At 35.8% G+C, this 17078-nt stretch overlaps 1 protein-coding gene across 7 annotated transcripts in view; it reads left to right on the top strand.

Moving 5' to 3' along the window:
• The window catches only part of LOC105834520 (nucleolysin TIAR), a 532534-nt gene that overhangs the window by 489679 nt on the left and 25777 nt on the right, over positions 1–17078 (top strand). For all 7 annotated transcript variants that reach the window (XM_036295522.1, XM_036295524.1, XM_036295523.1 and 4 more), the window contains one exon: positions 16446–16626. In XM_036295522.1, coding sequence (XP_036151415.1) covers positions 16446–16626 — 181 coding nt within the window. The remainder of the gene's footprint in view (positions 1–16445; positions 16627–17078) is intronic.

The following is a 17078-nucleotide window of genomic DNA, read 5'->3' as shown; positions in this document are numbered from 1 at the left end:
AGATTTTACACCCCTATTTGAACATATCCACATAATGGAGAATGCGAATGAGGGTACGAAACGAGATGGAATCCTAATAACCAGAGTGTACTCGGTATTCCCGATTTCACCACAACGATCAGATTTTACAAATATTCTCCATTAACGCTCGGAATTTTCGTCTGTGTGTATAAAAGGGAATAGAAATGTGTGTGGGAATTCTCGTTTAAAACAGATACTTCACACAGCGTACAATCAAGTTAGTGAAATAGAGATCCGCGTAATTACCATGCGCATCGATATCATTACGTCGCGTAAATATTCATCTAATGTTCATTTCAAACGTTACCAATGAGCAATGGTGTGGGATCGTCGGTGCATCGCAACGTTCAGGAATGGTGAGCGATACGTCGTATCTAACGCAATCTTAACACATCGGAAAGCGCTAGTTCATCAGGGGTGACGGGTGGTCGACGTGCAGACATTGAATAAGCAACGCAGTCCGTTTGCGTGGGTTAAGCGTCGAGTCTTGTTGGAAATACATACGGCACACTTCCCGACACTGAAGTGCGCAAGTACGCTCGTGCTAGATAGGGAGCTTACGATACATTCCCCGGCACATCACGGTGTTGCACCGTATGCGTGCCACCGGTCGATCCAGACTGTCTACTTGCAGGTGGTCGTCCCGCAGTTAAAGCGGCCAAGACGCGGCCAAGTCGGCCGGCCCCTTTAAATTCGCCCTTCATCTATCGTTAGCCTTACGACCTTAAATAAGGAAAGGGATAGGCCTCTTATCGCGCCGCGGACCTTAACACGTTGCCACTCGTCGAGCTTCTATTACGAGGTTGTTGTCGCTTTTCTCATGATCGAAGGGAGCCAAGCTCAGACGGAAATCTCCAACAACTCGGTAAGTCCTCATGGAGTACTCGACTATGCTCTGTATTAAATTACACGGTGATCTTAAACTCACTCGGCTCGGAGTGGGACAAGCCGTCGGATGGTGAGTACGTGTGGCTTTTGGTTACAGACAAGAGGAAATTCTATCTCGAATGTTTCGGGTCTCGGCTTGACGAAAACCTATTCAAAAAGATTATTTTAAGTCAACATAACTTTATTTAACGCGGTAGTATAACGTCTGAGGCACGCTAAAAGCTGAGAGATTCCCTTTAGTTAACAAATTCGATACAAAGCAACGTCCCAAGTGAATCCTTTTATCAATTATCGAAGAATGAGAGAAACGACCTGACATCATATATCACGATTGATATTCTATTGGTTAGCTCTTTCAAAGTGTCACGGTTTGATGAAACCACCGCGAAAATCAAAGGCCAATTCAATTAAAGGTGTCTCGTTCGATTTTCTACGCGACGTATCCACGACCTATCCGCACGATCAATCCCACATGATTTACATCTGCATTCAACGAGAACCGCGATCGCAGATGTAACCGTGCACGTTAAAAATCGTTAACCGCCGATAATTACTTTTATAGCTCAAGGGGCGAGTCAAGTGCTCTTCTCTGCCCTCCCCTGGGTGGTGCGCCATGTTAAGTGTACAACGCTGTATACGCATGTATGCGCAACACTACAGAAGCTGGATGAAACGTCAACAAACGAAACTACCAACCAACAAGCGCCTGATACGTTCCGTACGTCCTCCCACTCATCCCACCCTCTCCTTCCTGTATATCGTTTCCTCCTGTATTTTCCGACCGTCCATCCTCGCTTTAGGCTGTGAGTAGAGGTTTCCGCTTGTTGCATCGACGGCCAGCCGGTCGGTTGTTCCGACGAGAGTTTTTGATTGGCTGCCCGTATCACAACAGCCCGCGGCTGGGCGTACATCGAAGCAGCATGAATAGTAAATTGGTTGGAATTGCCGTGGAACGGGAAGTTTATATCCCTTAGGAAACGAGCCACAGGACGCGTGTATCCCGTTTCAAAGCATTATCGCACTCTTTGCGATCGACCGCGACGCGGACACATCCTTCCTGTACGAACGTAGAGAGCCAATTGACTTTGATATCAAACCGGTAACGTAATTAGTATCATGTCGTCCGGGATTATCCATCAAACTTCACGTAACGCAATTTGCAGAGTCTAAAGACCTTGACACAACCATAACATGATGGAAATGGATCTTATCATCGTATTTCATGGATATGACGCCGGGCAATGATGGTAATAACTAATCGTAGATTAGCAAATTTGGTCATACTTGCCATCAGAATTGATTTGTTGAAGAATCGAATACAGTAACCTGCCAAATCTCGTATAATAGGTTTTAAAGATAACAAATTGAAAAGAACCGTTTAAAAAAAAAAGAGATTATGTATTCCTTCTGTATATAATTTTTTAATTTATTTTTTATCTTTAAAATATTTAATAGAACTTGTTTTTTTTAACAATTTCAGATCAAAATAGTTAAATTTGATTTGACTTGAATGATTAAATTCTATCGTAATTGAATAGATGAATATTAATATAAATTAATAATTACATATGAAGTTTGATCAGCCTGAAAGTTTAGTCATATTATTCTCCTAAATTTGATATTAATTTAGATTAATAAATATGGTTATACATGATCGATTCGTAAATTGTTACATTTTAAGTAACGACTATAAATTGTCCAACTAACCAGAGCACATCCATCATGCATATGCACTATTATCATATATGAGGTGCATAGATGTACATCCTAAATATCTTGTTTATCCGTACAGATATGGCGTATGCTAATTATCATGACATAACATATTATCATAACAGTACGATGTTAAACATCGTCATTTCGATTAAAGGTTACGAGTAACAGTAGCTGTTCTCTGGTTTGATAAACATATATTCATGATAGCAGTTAATAGTCTCTTCATATTACTAATGATCGAAACCGTAAACGAGATGTAATTAATTAATTATGTATTGCAACAGTTCTATTTCTCCTTAGTGAGAGTATTACATACTTGTGCTAAATCGGTTTTTTATATTGCTCACACGATTTAACTAATCGAAGGACAAAGATGCCCACAACGCTTGCGAGCCTTTCGAACAGATGAGCTGCAGTTTCTTCTGCCCCAGTATCTCCGGGTCACTCTGACTTCCTGACTCGATAATGCAGCGAGATGTGAAACTTTCGGACAGAATACAAAATCCGCGCGTGAGGCGAATTAAGAACGTAGTCGTTTGCAATACGACGCAAAGTCAGTCGAGAAAAATGCGATATATCCCATAAAAGTTTAAGAAATAGACAACACATTTGTACCATGTATTTCGTATCAAATTGACGGAAATTGGAGGCTTTGTCATTTACAGTTGATCCATGGCGAGGCGGGGACCCTTAGCGTTGGTTTAAAGCTTTGACGCTCTTCTCTACTTTTCTTTTTCCTATTCTTTTCTCGTTTGTCTTACGAATCTCACGAGATTTAGGAGATGCAAAAATCACAAACAAATAAGGACATATTGTTACCGATAATAGATACAATAACCTCAAATCTGATATAACTTAATGTATTTCTTATTAGAATCGACAACTTTCTCAATAGCATTTACGTAAAGTACGAAACTTAAATTTAAATTGTTTTCAATTTTCCCTCGATGTTATCAATCAATGAAAAGCCTTTTTACGTTTTATGTAAAGTATTAATAAGTATTAATAATATTATTTCATCATAAAAGTCAGAAAGATTGATTTTATGTAATTGTGCAAATATAATTATGCTATGCTACGCGGTTCCACTGTTTTTCAACATACATAATAAGTTTACATTTCTAACAATTATTGATCACAAAACATTAAAAGTCGATGAAAACGACTTATATTTTTCATTGTCACTATAATTGCTCCGAGTTCGTTCTCAGTGACCCGTTTCGAAAGAGGTAATGTTCCAAGCCAGACTGTGGATGTTACACTGAATCCCGCAGGTATTGTTCTGAGGAGTACCCACACTTGAGATGTATTTCGCACAAGAGGCAACGTATCCTGGTCGTGCATCTCCTCTTGGCTGTGTGTACTAACAGCAGTCGGTCGTAGCAAGATCCATTTGGTCGTTAAAACACTTGGTCTTTCCTATTGCACGTTCGCAATTCAGAGCTATTGGGAACAATCTGTCGTATTGATTATCCATGCGCTCCGAAATTCGTTCGAATAACGAGCATGCGACTCGGGAAAATATGGATTTTTAAGTTGGAATAAATATTACTGCAAATATAATACACGTTAAAATACGGTTTTGTTTCAATCGGGCAGAATCGACTGAGCCATTTAGCACAGTAAGCTGGAATACATACGGAAATTAATATCGATGATTATCCTGGGAATAATAATGGTGTTAGTTTTCAGTACAAACTTCTCTGTTTAAATATTACACTTGGTTAAATATACTGGCATGTTAAATACCAAAGTAAATCAAGGCAAATTATAACACTTTTAGAGAATTAAAAATATATATACAAACAAAAAACATTTTTATTAATGTTATTATTATTGATATTTTATATATTTATATACCATATACAATGTTATTTAAAATAAGGTAAATCAGTTTAATAAATTAAAATCATATAACATGGCAATCAATTATAAATGTTACATATAATTATAAAGCACGATAAAAGATTTACTTGTTTTCCCATGAATTTTCAATTTATTTTGCTAAAATATTAAAGATATTTTGATCATTTGAATATTATATAGTAGAATATAGTATACATTATATGTAGAGACTTAACTGAATGGTTAATTGTTCTTTTTAAATCATATGTTTAATAATAAAACAAATAATCGCTTGGCAGATTATCTGTTTGTTCAGCGATCAAAATATGCGATAATATCCTCCATTTCAAATATTTTTCTTTTTATTGCGCAGATTCAAACAAATAAATTATTAAACGAAAGATATAAATTTTGATATAAAATTTTTTATTTGAAATTATCAACAGTTAGCAAACAGAAGTGTCGGCATCTTGCTAAAATTAGATTTTCGTAACGCGAGATCGATTGAGTTTACTCAAGAGACGGTATACGCGTATGCCCTGCTCCAATCCCAAAAACTTTGACGATTATACAAATCGTGCCGATAAACCTACTTCGTCGTCGCGCAATTTCGCCTCCGGATTTCCGATGTAAATCGGCGCTCGTTTGTCCTCTCGACGACGTCTACTTCAGAACGATTCGGCCAATCAAGATCATACATCACTTTCAAAGGGCACAAATGCATGAAGCGAGCGTGTATGTTTTTACATATGAATCGACCAGGGAGAATTATTACGGCAAACACATGTGAAATATAGCACTATGACAAAGCAGAAATTGGTAGGGCAAACAAAAGGGGAGATAGCCCTGTTTCAGATTTAAAAAATTGTGTGTACTAATACTAAAACTGAAGTTAAAAATATTTAGGCCGCACCAACATTTATGATACGGCAATTTATTATCTTCACATTCAATACAAAAAGGAGTGTTATCCAATGTCTTTCCAGTACGTAAAATATCCATGTTAGATAAAATTGTAGCCATGCAAAAAGAAAAAGGATATATAACATAATCTCCCTTTTAGTTCTTCTGTTATTCATAAGTTGTGAATTATAATGTAAAATAATTGTTCAAATGAAAACATGAGAAACTCGCCGGAATTCAAAGTCATCTTAATATTTTTCTCTCGAAATCCGAAATAGTAAAGCTACCGCAGACTAGACTATCCAGCTCACGTAAAACAGTCGCAATTTCGCGGCCATTTAATCGTGAAAGTGGTCGAAAGTAAATGATGGTAGACAAGCGCGGGGGCGGATAAGGCGGTGATTTTAGAAAGGGATGAGCGACGTAGGTGCGAGAACCCGCATGGAAAGATAGATCGCCGGAGACCGAGCACACACAGGAAAAAGAGTGAGAAAGAGACCCAATGTTTGTAGTAGTAACTCGTGAGTAGTTGCCGAGCGAGTCACCGTTGCAACCACTAACCCAACCCCGATTCCTCGAGCAAGCAATCACTACTATCAGCACCTTGGAACCAAGACCAATCTAACGGTAATACAGTCGCCTGGCTAACGTGTTTTTACGAGCGTCTAGGCGACGCTTCCGGCCTCGCAATGAATATGACAATTGCAGAATGTTCATTCGCGACAGAAGGCGTCGCGAAGACTCAGCTAACCAAAACAATTCTGTGAATGTACATGTATCTCGCGCTAATCTACAAATATATTTCGGATACAATATTTTTCTTTCTCAATTATTGAATATTTCAGTCTTGCTTCGATAAGACGAGTGTGTTAAAAAAGATCGTAATGATAAAACAATCCTTATCTTATTACATATTTTATCTAGCTTATTCTTAGTTTCATATTATGAAGAAAAGCAATTTATTATTATAAAATTTCTATATAAGATTCAACAGTAATTGCCACGTATGAATTCATTTTGTGTACGCTTTCACGCGTAATTGCATCCTTTGGCATATTCAACAATCAGAGTAGTTGATCGGAATCGTAAATTTTTACGGTGAAATAACGGTACGAACTGAAAGCGCGCAACTGAAAAACCGTGCACCATGCTGACCCATAGTAAAATAGCGACAGCTTCGTATGTAAAAGCCCGGCGTATAATTAGCCTCGCACACGAAATGAAATTCCTGAGGGCTGCCGCCTGCTGCGAACATACTGCACAGTTTGGCGGGATCAGGTTCGGGAACGGAGGAGGTGCCGAACACGTCGGGTTTAGAGGGTCGAGGACGAATGGAGGTGTGCGGCAGGGGGTTGGCTGGCGGAGAATCGGTGGTAACGGAGGCAGCGGCGGTGGGTGCCGCCTGCGGAGGGTGGCGAGGGCTTGCAGAGATGCGGATCGAAGGTAATATAGGCACATAGGCGAAAGGCGAACGAAGGTGCAGAGAGAGGATTGGTTTTCCCGTTTCGGCGAGGCGGGAGACCATTTCGTCGTCGAGTGCGGAACGCTGTTGAACACCCCCGTGGCTCTTTAAACGGTCGGATCAGTTTCTCTCTCGCTCCAGATCGTTCTGTCTCTATCCTTGTCTCGTTTCCTCTTCGTATCTTTTTCTCGCTCTTTTTTTTTTACACCCGGCTTAATCTAAAACGGTTCACCTTTGCGTCTACTTATCTTCAATTGTGTTCCTCGCACCGTTTATATATATATATATATATATCGGTCCTCGATCCTTGCAAAAAATCCACGTGGCAGATTATCGAGATGGTTCACCTAATAGGATGACTCGCGACTGATTGATCAAATAGGAAAGTAATTCACAAAAAACGTATCAAATTCCGCATTTCTTATTCGTACTCGAATGCAAATACGTATCTTATATAAGTATCTTTAAAAATTTAATGAAATTGTTGACCCGTCGGATTGCCGTCGCCGGATATATTAATTACAAGCATTATTTCGGTTGAAAGACGCTTTCATCTTCAACAGTATGCATTCTATGTATCAAGGCTATATACATTTCACATTTCTAATTGCACGATTCCGGATGAGCGGAATCATAAACCGCGATTTATATGCGCACCAACAGACTTCTGGAAATGTTTTGCAATGAAATGACCATTAAGACAAATTGATTTGAATCAAACGTTATTAATGCAGAGAAATCAAGAGTGTGTCTAAATACACACGTACGTATTGGACGTCTTTATCGGGGCCGCCAATCTATTAGGATAAGTCTGAGAAGGGAGAGAGCTCGAATTTATGCGGCGACTACAAATCTTGGCTTGGCCCGACTCTCGGAGAGAACGAGCTTGCGAACCAGACGAGAGAAGTACCAAGCTAGACTCGATTCTAGAGACTAACTCGAGCGCCGAATATCACAGTGATTGAATACGACGAAAACATCTCGATTAGATATCCGTATTTCGTTGCTAAAGCACTCTAATTCCTTATTTTATTTTTGAAAATTTCTATTGAATATATAAATTGTATATTAACAATATAATTATAATCACTTTTATATTTTACATGTTATACGTTATTTATTAAAAATTATATTATAAAAATATATGTAACATTATTCGGCTGTCATTTTGAAACAAAAAAATAATGTAAAAAATTAAACTAGGATCAAACAGGATCTACACTGTTTATTATTTCTCAATTCTCAAAACAGAATTAAATCGTCACAAATTACAATATAAAATTAATAGGATTGAGGCAAATACAAGGTAAAATATGAAACTAGAATAACTTATTAATTCTACTTATTAATTGTATTCCTTAAGTTACATAATAATGCAAATGAAAATTTATGTAAACGGGAAAGATACTCGACACAGCTATGTGCACAATAATTGTGATGAAGATATAGGAAGTACAAAACAAGAGTCATAAATAATAACCAAGTAACCCTTTCGCATAGATTTGGATGCTGCTCAAACTTCAGTGTGAGCATGGGGTTCGAAGTAAAGCTTTTCCTCGGAACGAAACCGCCTATCCTAAGATTATACGGAAACTTTAACGGCCACGGTTACTCAGCTTTCTTGGCAAAGTATGGCAGCCGTGGTTTAGCTCGCAGGTTTATTAGTCCCGATAATGTCCCTGCGGAGAACACGCATTTGTGTTTACTGTTAGAGTGTACTTGAAGGTATAGACTTTAACGTGGTATGTGCACTTGCAACAATGTATTTGCATTATGCTTTGTATGAAACTTCGATTTGTACGAATTTAAGCGATATTCGTACTTTCGAATATAAACAACTTGATAGCTTTGATTGCATGATTTCTTTGATTAATTGTTTGATACTTAATTTATTCCTTATACATTTTTTATATAATTTGATGACTGACATGTAAGTAATACTGAAGTAAAAATAAGAATAATTTTATAATTACATTTTTAAGTAATTCACATGTGTGTATTATGTAATTATTTATAAAGACATTTTAATTGATTGGTCAGTTTCGATTATTAATAATAATATTATAACGTATTTATGTAAAAATATGATTTAAAATAAGTATATTGACAATGACACAATATACAAAAGTATTTTGTAATCTATAAGCACATAAACTTAAAATTAATTTAATTGAGCTTTAACTTAATTAAAAGTTAATTGAAAGTAATATCATTATAACGCTATACGTTTAAGTAGATAGTAAAAGTTATAACTTACACGCAATCTCATCGTGCGTCGATATACGGTTATACTATCCATAAAAAGACGCATCGTACAGTTTATAGCGTAATCTTGAGAGATAGGAGAAACTGGTCAGAGGAAATACCCAGTTTTTGTCATTATGAGAAGATCCATTAAATTGTCGTTAGTGCCGTAGTGGCATAAGGATGTACAAACTATCGTCACAATGGTAAGCGAGTGGGATAAGAAGAAAGGGGAAAATCCATTCAAACGTAGACTTCATTTAATGTAGCACATCTGTACAAAGCCCTCATGATCGAAAGCATTTGCTCCGCCATTCTTCATGTACCTTATTGTATCGCGAATTTACGCTTGACTAATACCTGTATCGAGTTCTTCGGCGTACAAATCTAACGTCAACTCGGCTTGACTCATTTATCATTGGACGAGACCCCTTCCCCTCTACTAAATCTTTCAATATTTTTTTTTTTTTAACAATTCATTGCATTGAAACCTCCATTTGAAGGATTAAACATCGAGAAATTCTTTTAACATAAAATGCATTACATAAAAAATAAATTTTATAATTGTCGGAACACTGTCAATGTATGTTTAATTAAAAACTATTGCGTGCAAGAATGTTTACTGCAAATATTACGGATAATTGTCACGACACCTGTAATCAATTTTATAGGAATATATTCCATACGAATCGTCGCTGCGTTATTTTTTTTGCACGTGTCGTTTTAACACGGATATTTTGCAGGAGGATGATACGTCAGGAGTTAAGGCCAGTAGCAAAGAAAAGAGAGAAAGAGAAAGAGAGAGGTGGTGTGAACATAGACAAGTGTGTAAGTGTACTACAATCAAAGCAAGTTAGCTACGAACGTTATCTAATTTACCCTTTATTAAAAATATGTTTCATACTTTTTTCTTACTTCTTACCTCTTTTTAAATAATTATACTTTGCAACCTTTCAAATACCTTTAACATTATTATTATATTACTTATCTATGTTGTATTTATTACTATTATAATTATTAATCATTCTATTATCTTTCCACTTTCACTCTTCATACTTGTATACATTGTTACGTGGAGAAAAATATCAGCACTGCTATATATCACTGCAGCTGTAAAATATTACGATAGATCAATATGAAGCAGCTGTCATTTCGACACTAATTACACGTTGATTTAAAGTAATATTTTATTGCTCCAATTTTTCTTCATATATACACAGCCGTTCTCTCTTTCGTCCACGTTTTTTGAACACATCGTCACATTAATAAGCGTTTAAAATGAAACAATAATTAAACGTGGTATTATAAATATCACATTTAAATAAATTCTGTAAGTTATATTCGTAAATCAGTATTTTTATTCGTGTTTCATTATCGAAAATTATTTTTTGTTTGTAAATTACGAGCGAGTGAACTGCTGTTTATAGTATAACTAGTGGTATTCAACTAAATTGGTAGACTTGTATGATGGTCTTTTATGTACGTACATACATGTATACCGAGTGCGCACCTCGGAACATATGCACGTATATGCGTATGTAGTAACGTTCTAATATTGTTAAATTTTTTTTTATGTCATAACGTTTTACAATACAATTTGTATACATTGGCTTTAATATGCATGCTCGTATACTTCCCCTTGTTTGGAAAATCTTATTGGACTTAAAATATTCTAAATTGAATGAGAATAGTATTAAAGGAATATGACAAAGAGAGAGGTATGACAAGAAGAGAATGAGAGGGGAATTGTACAGTGAGCAAGGTAAAAGAAAATCAAATCTTCCTTCACTTTTTCCGCTCTATTTTTCATATTTCTCATTATTTAATTTTTCACTCTTGTCGATATTTTTATGTAATTTGGTTATTATCATTCGAGTGAATCAGTCCTCAGATTTCTTATAAGAGAAATGGAGTCGGTGATTGTATGCACAACGTTTCTCCATCAAATTTTGTCCGTAATACCCCATTCATACTTCGCATATTTCGCATTTCATTACTTTCTTGTACTACATGCAATTTTTCTTAGTTCATGTGTGCACCTTTATATACGTGCACAGTTTCTCATTCAATACTCTCCCCATTATATTCTCCGCTAATGTTACTACTTGTTGGAAAAGGTTCTCTAACAATATCTATTTACTAATTTAACAATAGCATTATATAGATAGTAAATGATTAAATAACAATAATTCAAAGATATACGTGTGTGTGTGTGTGTGTGCGTGTGTGTGTGCGTGCGTGCGTGCGTGCGTGCGTGCGTGCGTGCGTGTGTGTGTGTGTGTGTTTAAAGTTATAAATACATAACAAATTAAAATTAAATTAAAAATAAATAAAATAAGATATAAAATTTACATATATCTTACATTTTTTGCAGTTTTTGCTTCCTAATTTTTGTTTAATTTAATATCGTTAAACATATCCGAACACGAATGTAACATGAACAATAGCTTAAATACAAGTTCACTTTTGTGATAATGTAACAATAATCCAAATAAGAAATGGGCAAAGTATTCGTACGACAGGAACCAAGAAGTACCCATTCCGCTCAGTTCGCTCTGATTTACATAAACCACTAGAAAGTTACAAATGCAGCGTCAGTTCGAGCATTGATTATTCAGATATCCACGGATGTCCGAGAATAAGAAAAAGGAGAATGGCCACGGGGACAGCACAGTGTCCACTTAGTACCCGCTACCATGAATTTAGTCGGGACGAATATTGGCGCGCTGCTAGGGTGACCAGTGCCAACGAAACTTCAAGTACCCGCGTTATTTAAGGGGGCACGAGATACGTACATTCGAGTTCTACCGTCGACCACTGGAGATTCCATCCGCCATAAAACGGAGAAAAGTGGAAACTTCCCTTTCGGGAGAAGGAAAGAGCAAGGAGATATTGCGAAGGTCTAAAGTCATCGTCCTTCCTTTTTTTTCCTTTCTCACTTCAGTGTTCTGCACCTTTTTTTTTAACTTAAGGTCGGAACTAGCGCGTCCGGACTCCGACGCGGTCGGTAGAAAATTTCGAGTTTACCCCCGAATTTCTTGTTGATCTTTCATCTCCTGGCTCTCGGGAGCGGCGAGTTATCGGAAATTCAGTGAAGTAAAAAGTTACTAGATTCGCGCGATAAATCTAGTTATTCGATCGCCAAGTGGTTCCCGCTAGATAAGAATAAAGTTTCACGGGGAATACGCCGGGGCCGCCATTGACCTGACGTATAGAACTTCGATTTAGGCACGTCCACGTAATCAGCTGCCTAATGAGCTGAATCTAGAACTACAGGCTGTTTCCGTAATGGCGGACCTTCGACCAGGCACGTCCGAGGGATCATAAATCACGAACCATTTACGAAAAGCGAAAGTGACCTGACACAAACAGCGAATTTGGATATTTTTCTTATCAGCACCATATTCCTGTTTGATCCCATAATATTTGATCCCGTCACACAGATTCTTAATCGGTGAAAGTTAAAAGGAAATTTCTGCAGAATTTTTAATCTCTGAAATCGTTGCAATTGCACTTGCGTACTCAATACTCGAAAGTGGTTGATTACTTTTATTGCCGCGCGTAAACTGACATGTAATTTCTGCAAGCGCAGCTCTCAAAAACGAACTTTAAATATATCGAATATATGATTACAATTATAATACGTCGGTAAATAACGTTTTCAGAATCGTGCCAGTCGTATAATCATGTTAGGGTTGAATACGTATTAAGACTTTGGCGCATACGACGCATGAGTCGACCACTTAAATTGGAAACGTCGAGAAAGTCAGCCTGAGGGGTTAAATTGGAATATCGTATACTCAGTAGAATCAAATCAGTTTGAATAGGTATAGCCAATCTCGACAGGAGAGAGAGAGAGAGAGAGAGAGAGAGAGAGAGAGAGAGAGAGAGAGAGAGAAAGAGAGAAAGAAATATTTCGATTAAAGTACTAAGGATTCGAAAGGCGAAATAAAGCCAGCATTCGAAAACAAACCATGGCTATATCTGAAAATTATAATTTTTTTCCATAAAAAATTCACATTATTTTTACATTAGGTTTTTAATATTTTATAATTACAATTTTATTATTTGCTGCAAAAAATAGAGCATCAAATTTTACCAATTGTTTCCTTGTAAAGAAATTTTAAGTTACATATAAAGATGTCTTATTTTTATTACTCTCTCTCTCTCTCTCTCTCTCTCTCTCTCTCTCTCTCTCTCTCTCTCTTTCTCTCTCTCTCTCTCTCTCTTGTACTCTTTTTTTAACTTAATTGTATTAAAATCATTAAGCTACATATTTAAAGTTATTATTAATCCATACAAATGTGAATATATGAGAAAGTTATTTAAAAATTTATATTATTTTCTATAAAATATTAACTTATAAAATTCGGAACTAATAAAATGACGTCGGAACTTACATCACATGGATACAGTTACTGTTAAATACAAATTGATATGTAACCATTTTATTATAGATGATACTGTTCATTCTGTGATTCTCATTTGAATATATTACTGTATGTTACATGTCATATTGGAATCAATCAAAAGCTCAATGTGATAAAAATACGATCGTACAGTTATTCTTTCACCCAGTATCATTCTACGTCCGAATCGACTTCATCTTTGCAATCTTTCTTTGCAACCTTTTTTTTTCTCTTCCATGGAATCCGCTCCGTACGAAAACCATTGCCATAGATCTACAATAGCTCTTCAATTTTTCAACCAGATATTCTCGATATAACCGCTTCAAAACGTCGGGACCAATTCTTCCAATTGATCCTCGATATCTTGAATCTCGATTTCTCCTCTCGCTCTCTCTCTTAAATCTCGAAAACTACGTCCATAGCGCGGACAAGTATTGACAGAAAAGCAGTGACAGCTTCTCGTGTCGCTTAAAATCCAATATAAAATTAATATTCTGTTGAAGGCAATTTATTACAGTTCTAAAAAGAGGATATGAGATATAGATCCAGTAACATCTTAAAATACGGTATCATATATTCGTTATAAGCATCCTGTGTCAGAATAAATAGTTGATGAAATGATTATTATATGTATATGTTCAAAAATAGCTTTTGTTCTGAATTTTTGTCAGAATTATTTATTCGCGCACTTGAGTTTAGTTATCTTATCTGAGCCAAAACTGTATTTTTAGGAATCTGTCAATAAACAGATAAACAAAATCTGATAAATTAAACCTTTTTATAAAAGACTATGTTTTCTCTAATTGACAAGTTTATTTAACCGTAATATATGACGAAAAACTTTGCATGTTCCAAGTAGGATTGTAAAACTACAACAGTTAGATATACATACAAATAGACATATCTTTTTTGTATGATGATATAATTTGTCTGCATCTTGACATAAAATGCTTGCTAATTTAAAGATGTTGTAAAATAATTATACACATATATGTACACACTCACAAAATGGTGTATATAATATATATAATTTTTAACTTGTCTACGAATACCAAATAATAAAAATACAAATATCCTACATAATTTATGTGTACAGCGTAAACGTTTAAACGCAATGATATAATGTTTATACATTTATTGTACATTACCCTATAATTACGAAACAATACAAATTACAATTTTTGCACAAATTTGATAATCTTGTTTGTTCTTTGATAAAATAAAATAGAGTGTATGTTATATTTAACCATTATATATTAGAAATACTGTTAGAAATGCTTAGAAAAAATTATGTTTTTATTTTGAAAATATCCTTTTTGTGATGAATAAATTTCACAATGATTCATATGACTCATGGGATGATATCGCATTAATTAACTATCGTGTCGCGATAACGCATTGATTCGTTACATTTTTGTCATATAATAATTCTTAGCTATTAACTTGCGAAATGACCGACGCTCAAAGAAGGTAGAACCGTAAAAAGTTCACGACTTCGTAAGCGCCAGAAGTGCAGATATTTCAATCTCTTTTTTTGCGAAATAAGCATTCTAGAACAAACAAAATTTTTTAAAGCCGACCATAGACGGCGGCAGCGGCGGCGGCGGCAAGAGCAAGCTGCGCCGACATTCCAGGAATACTGAGAATAACGTTCACCAGGCAATAAAGAGATAATGCCGAGCTTTGAGAAAAGAAGAGAACGTCCCTCGGTAAGTTCTTAACGGGACGTTCTGCCGTTCTGAGAACAGTCCATCCCTGAACGAGGCAATTACAGGCCGTGGTTTACCGGTCGCGTTTACACCCGTAGCCTGTTTCTACCGTATAGGCTAAGCCCCCGTACGATCGTAAACTTAGCTGACGGGATTCAACCTCTTTGGCATTGGCGTTCGATATCTCGAGCAGCTCTCGCGTTCCGCTCCAACCACACTGTGAAACCCGGTTGACCTCTTTCGTAGTATCAGTAAAAGTAATGCCGCGGGGGAAGAAAAGGGGAGGGGACGAAAGAAGAGGTAAAGGATACATGAGAGATCTATCGCGTTGAGGGAAGTAGATACTTTCAATAATGGCTTTCCCAAGGCTCCATGTGCGTGTTGTTTCTTATATTGCTATCGGACTCATATCCGATCGTCGTTGGATGTCGCAAACGGAATAATCATTACGCCGTACGCTGATCGTTTTTTGATGAATGCCCGCGTAACTCTCCGCTGCAACGCTGCTCATTTTTTATATGCCAATCATGACTATAAACGAGCAGGAGTTATGCGTTCAGCAGCATGACTGCATTGATTAATAACGAAATAAACGCTACGATAGGGGCACGGCAGCTAATATTTCCGAAACGTTTTCCTGATCAAGAAATAATTTTGTTGTCGTAATTTACAACATTGTTACTAATACTTTACGTGTAATAACATCTATGAAGACAACATCCCATTTTCAGAATTTTGATGTAATTAATAGAGTTTTGAATTCAGCGCAATTGAGGAAAATTGATTGATTAAAACAGCTTGTAATCGTGGGTTTTATATATATATCTAAAGTAAACTTATTAAACTTCTCTACATAATTTCAAATTTTATATTTACTAAGAGTAATTAATCTCCTGGTGTAAACAGAATCAACATCAACAAAGTAGCAAATATAATCTAAAAAAAAAACGCAGTATAAATCTCGTTGGCTCAAGTCATAATTGAGCTTTCGTAGTAAACTGTTTTATATTACATTGCAATATATAAAAATTCCATACAAAATTTATAAATATTTATCACTGTATTTCGTCACTATATTTATAAATTTTGTTCTGAAAGAAATTAAGTTTAAGAAAGAGATAACACAAAAATGTAACAATTGATATTCGAAAGTTCGTAGCTGCGATTATTAACGCTTGAACCAGTTTTCTTAGACCTCTCAAGATTATATAAACAAAGATTAAAGTGTATCATTCTTTTGTTTCACAGCGAATGCGAAACCGTTGACGTTCGATGAAGTTTACAACCAAAGTAGTCCGACCAACTGCACGGTATACTGCGGCGGTTTGACCAATGGTTTAACGGAAGAACTCATGCAGAAAACATTTTCGCCCTTCGGATCCATTCAAGAAATTCGAGTATTTAAGGACAAAGGCTATGCCTTTATCAGGTAAATATATATTTTATTATTTATATTAAAATATATTTATGATATATATAACATGTTCAGATTTACCCATCGATGCTTAATAAATCGGTATTACTTATTAATAATTCTTTATAATAAAAGAAGTTCTAGAAAATATTTCCTAAAATTCAAATTTATGTTTATTATTGAAAAGCTTAAATTTATGTGACATATTTTTATTTGTGTATGGAAGAGGGAAAGAAAATTCACTAATTAATACTAATACTAACATACCACTTTGTTTTTGAAGTGGAATCTTTCTTAAATAAAATTGAAATTTTGAAAACATAAGTGTAATTAGAAAATGTCTTTTATCAGATGATGCAGTAATTCTTATAATACTTTTTTCTATTTTGTAATAATTAATGATAAAATTAGTTCTGCAACGAAACAAAAAATAAAAGGGCTCTAAAATTGACACAATTTTAGTTCTT

The sequence above is a fragment of the Monomorium pharaonis genome, chromosome 1 (assembly GCF_013373865.1).
Source record: "Monomorium pharaonis isolate MP-MQ-018 chromosome 1, ASM1337386v2, whole genome shotgun sequence".
In the NCBI taxonomy this organism is placed as follows: domain Eukaryota; kingdom Metazoa; phylum Arthropoda; class Insecta; order Hymenoptera; family Formicidae; genus Monomorium; species Monomorium pharaonis.
This window is presented reverse-complemented; position numbering and strand designations above follow the sequence as displayed.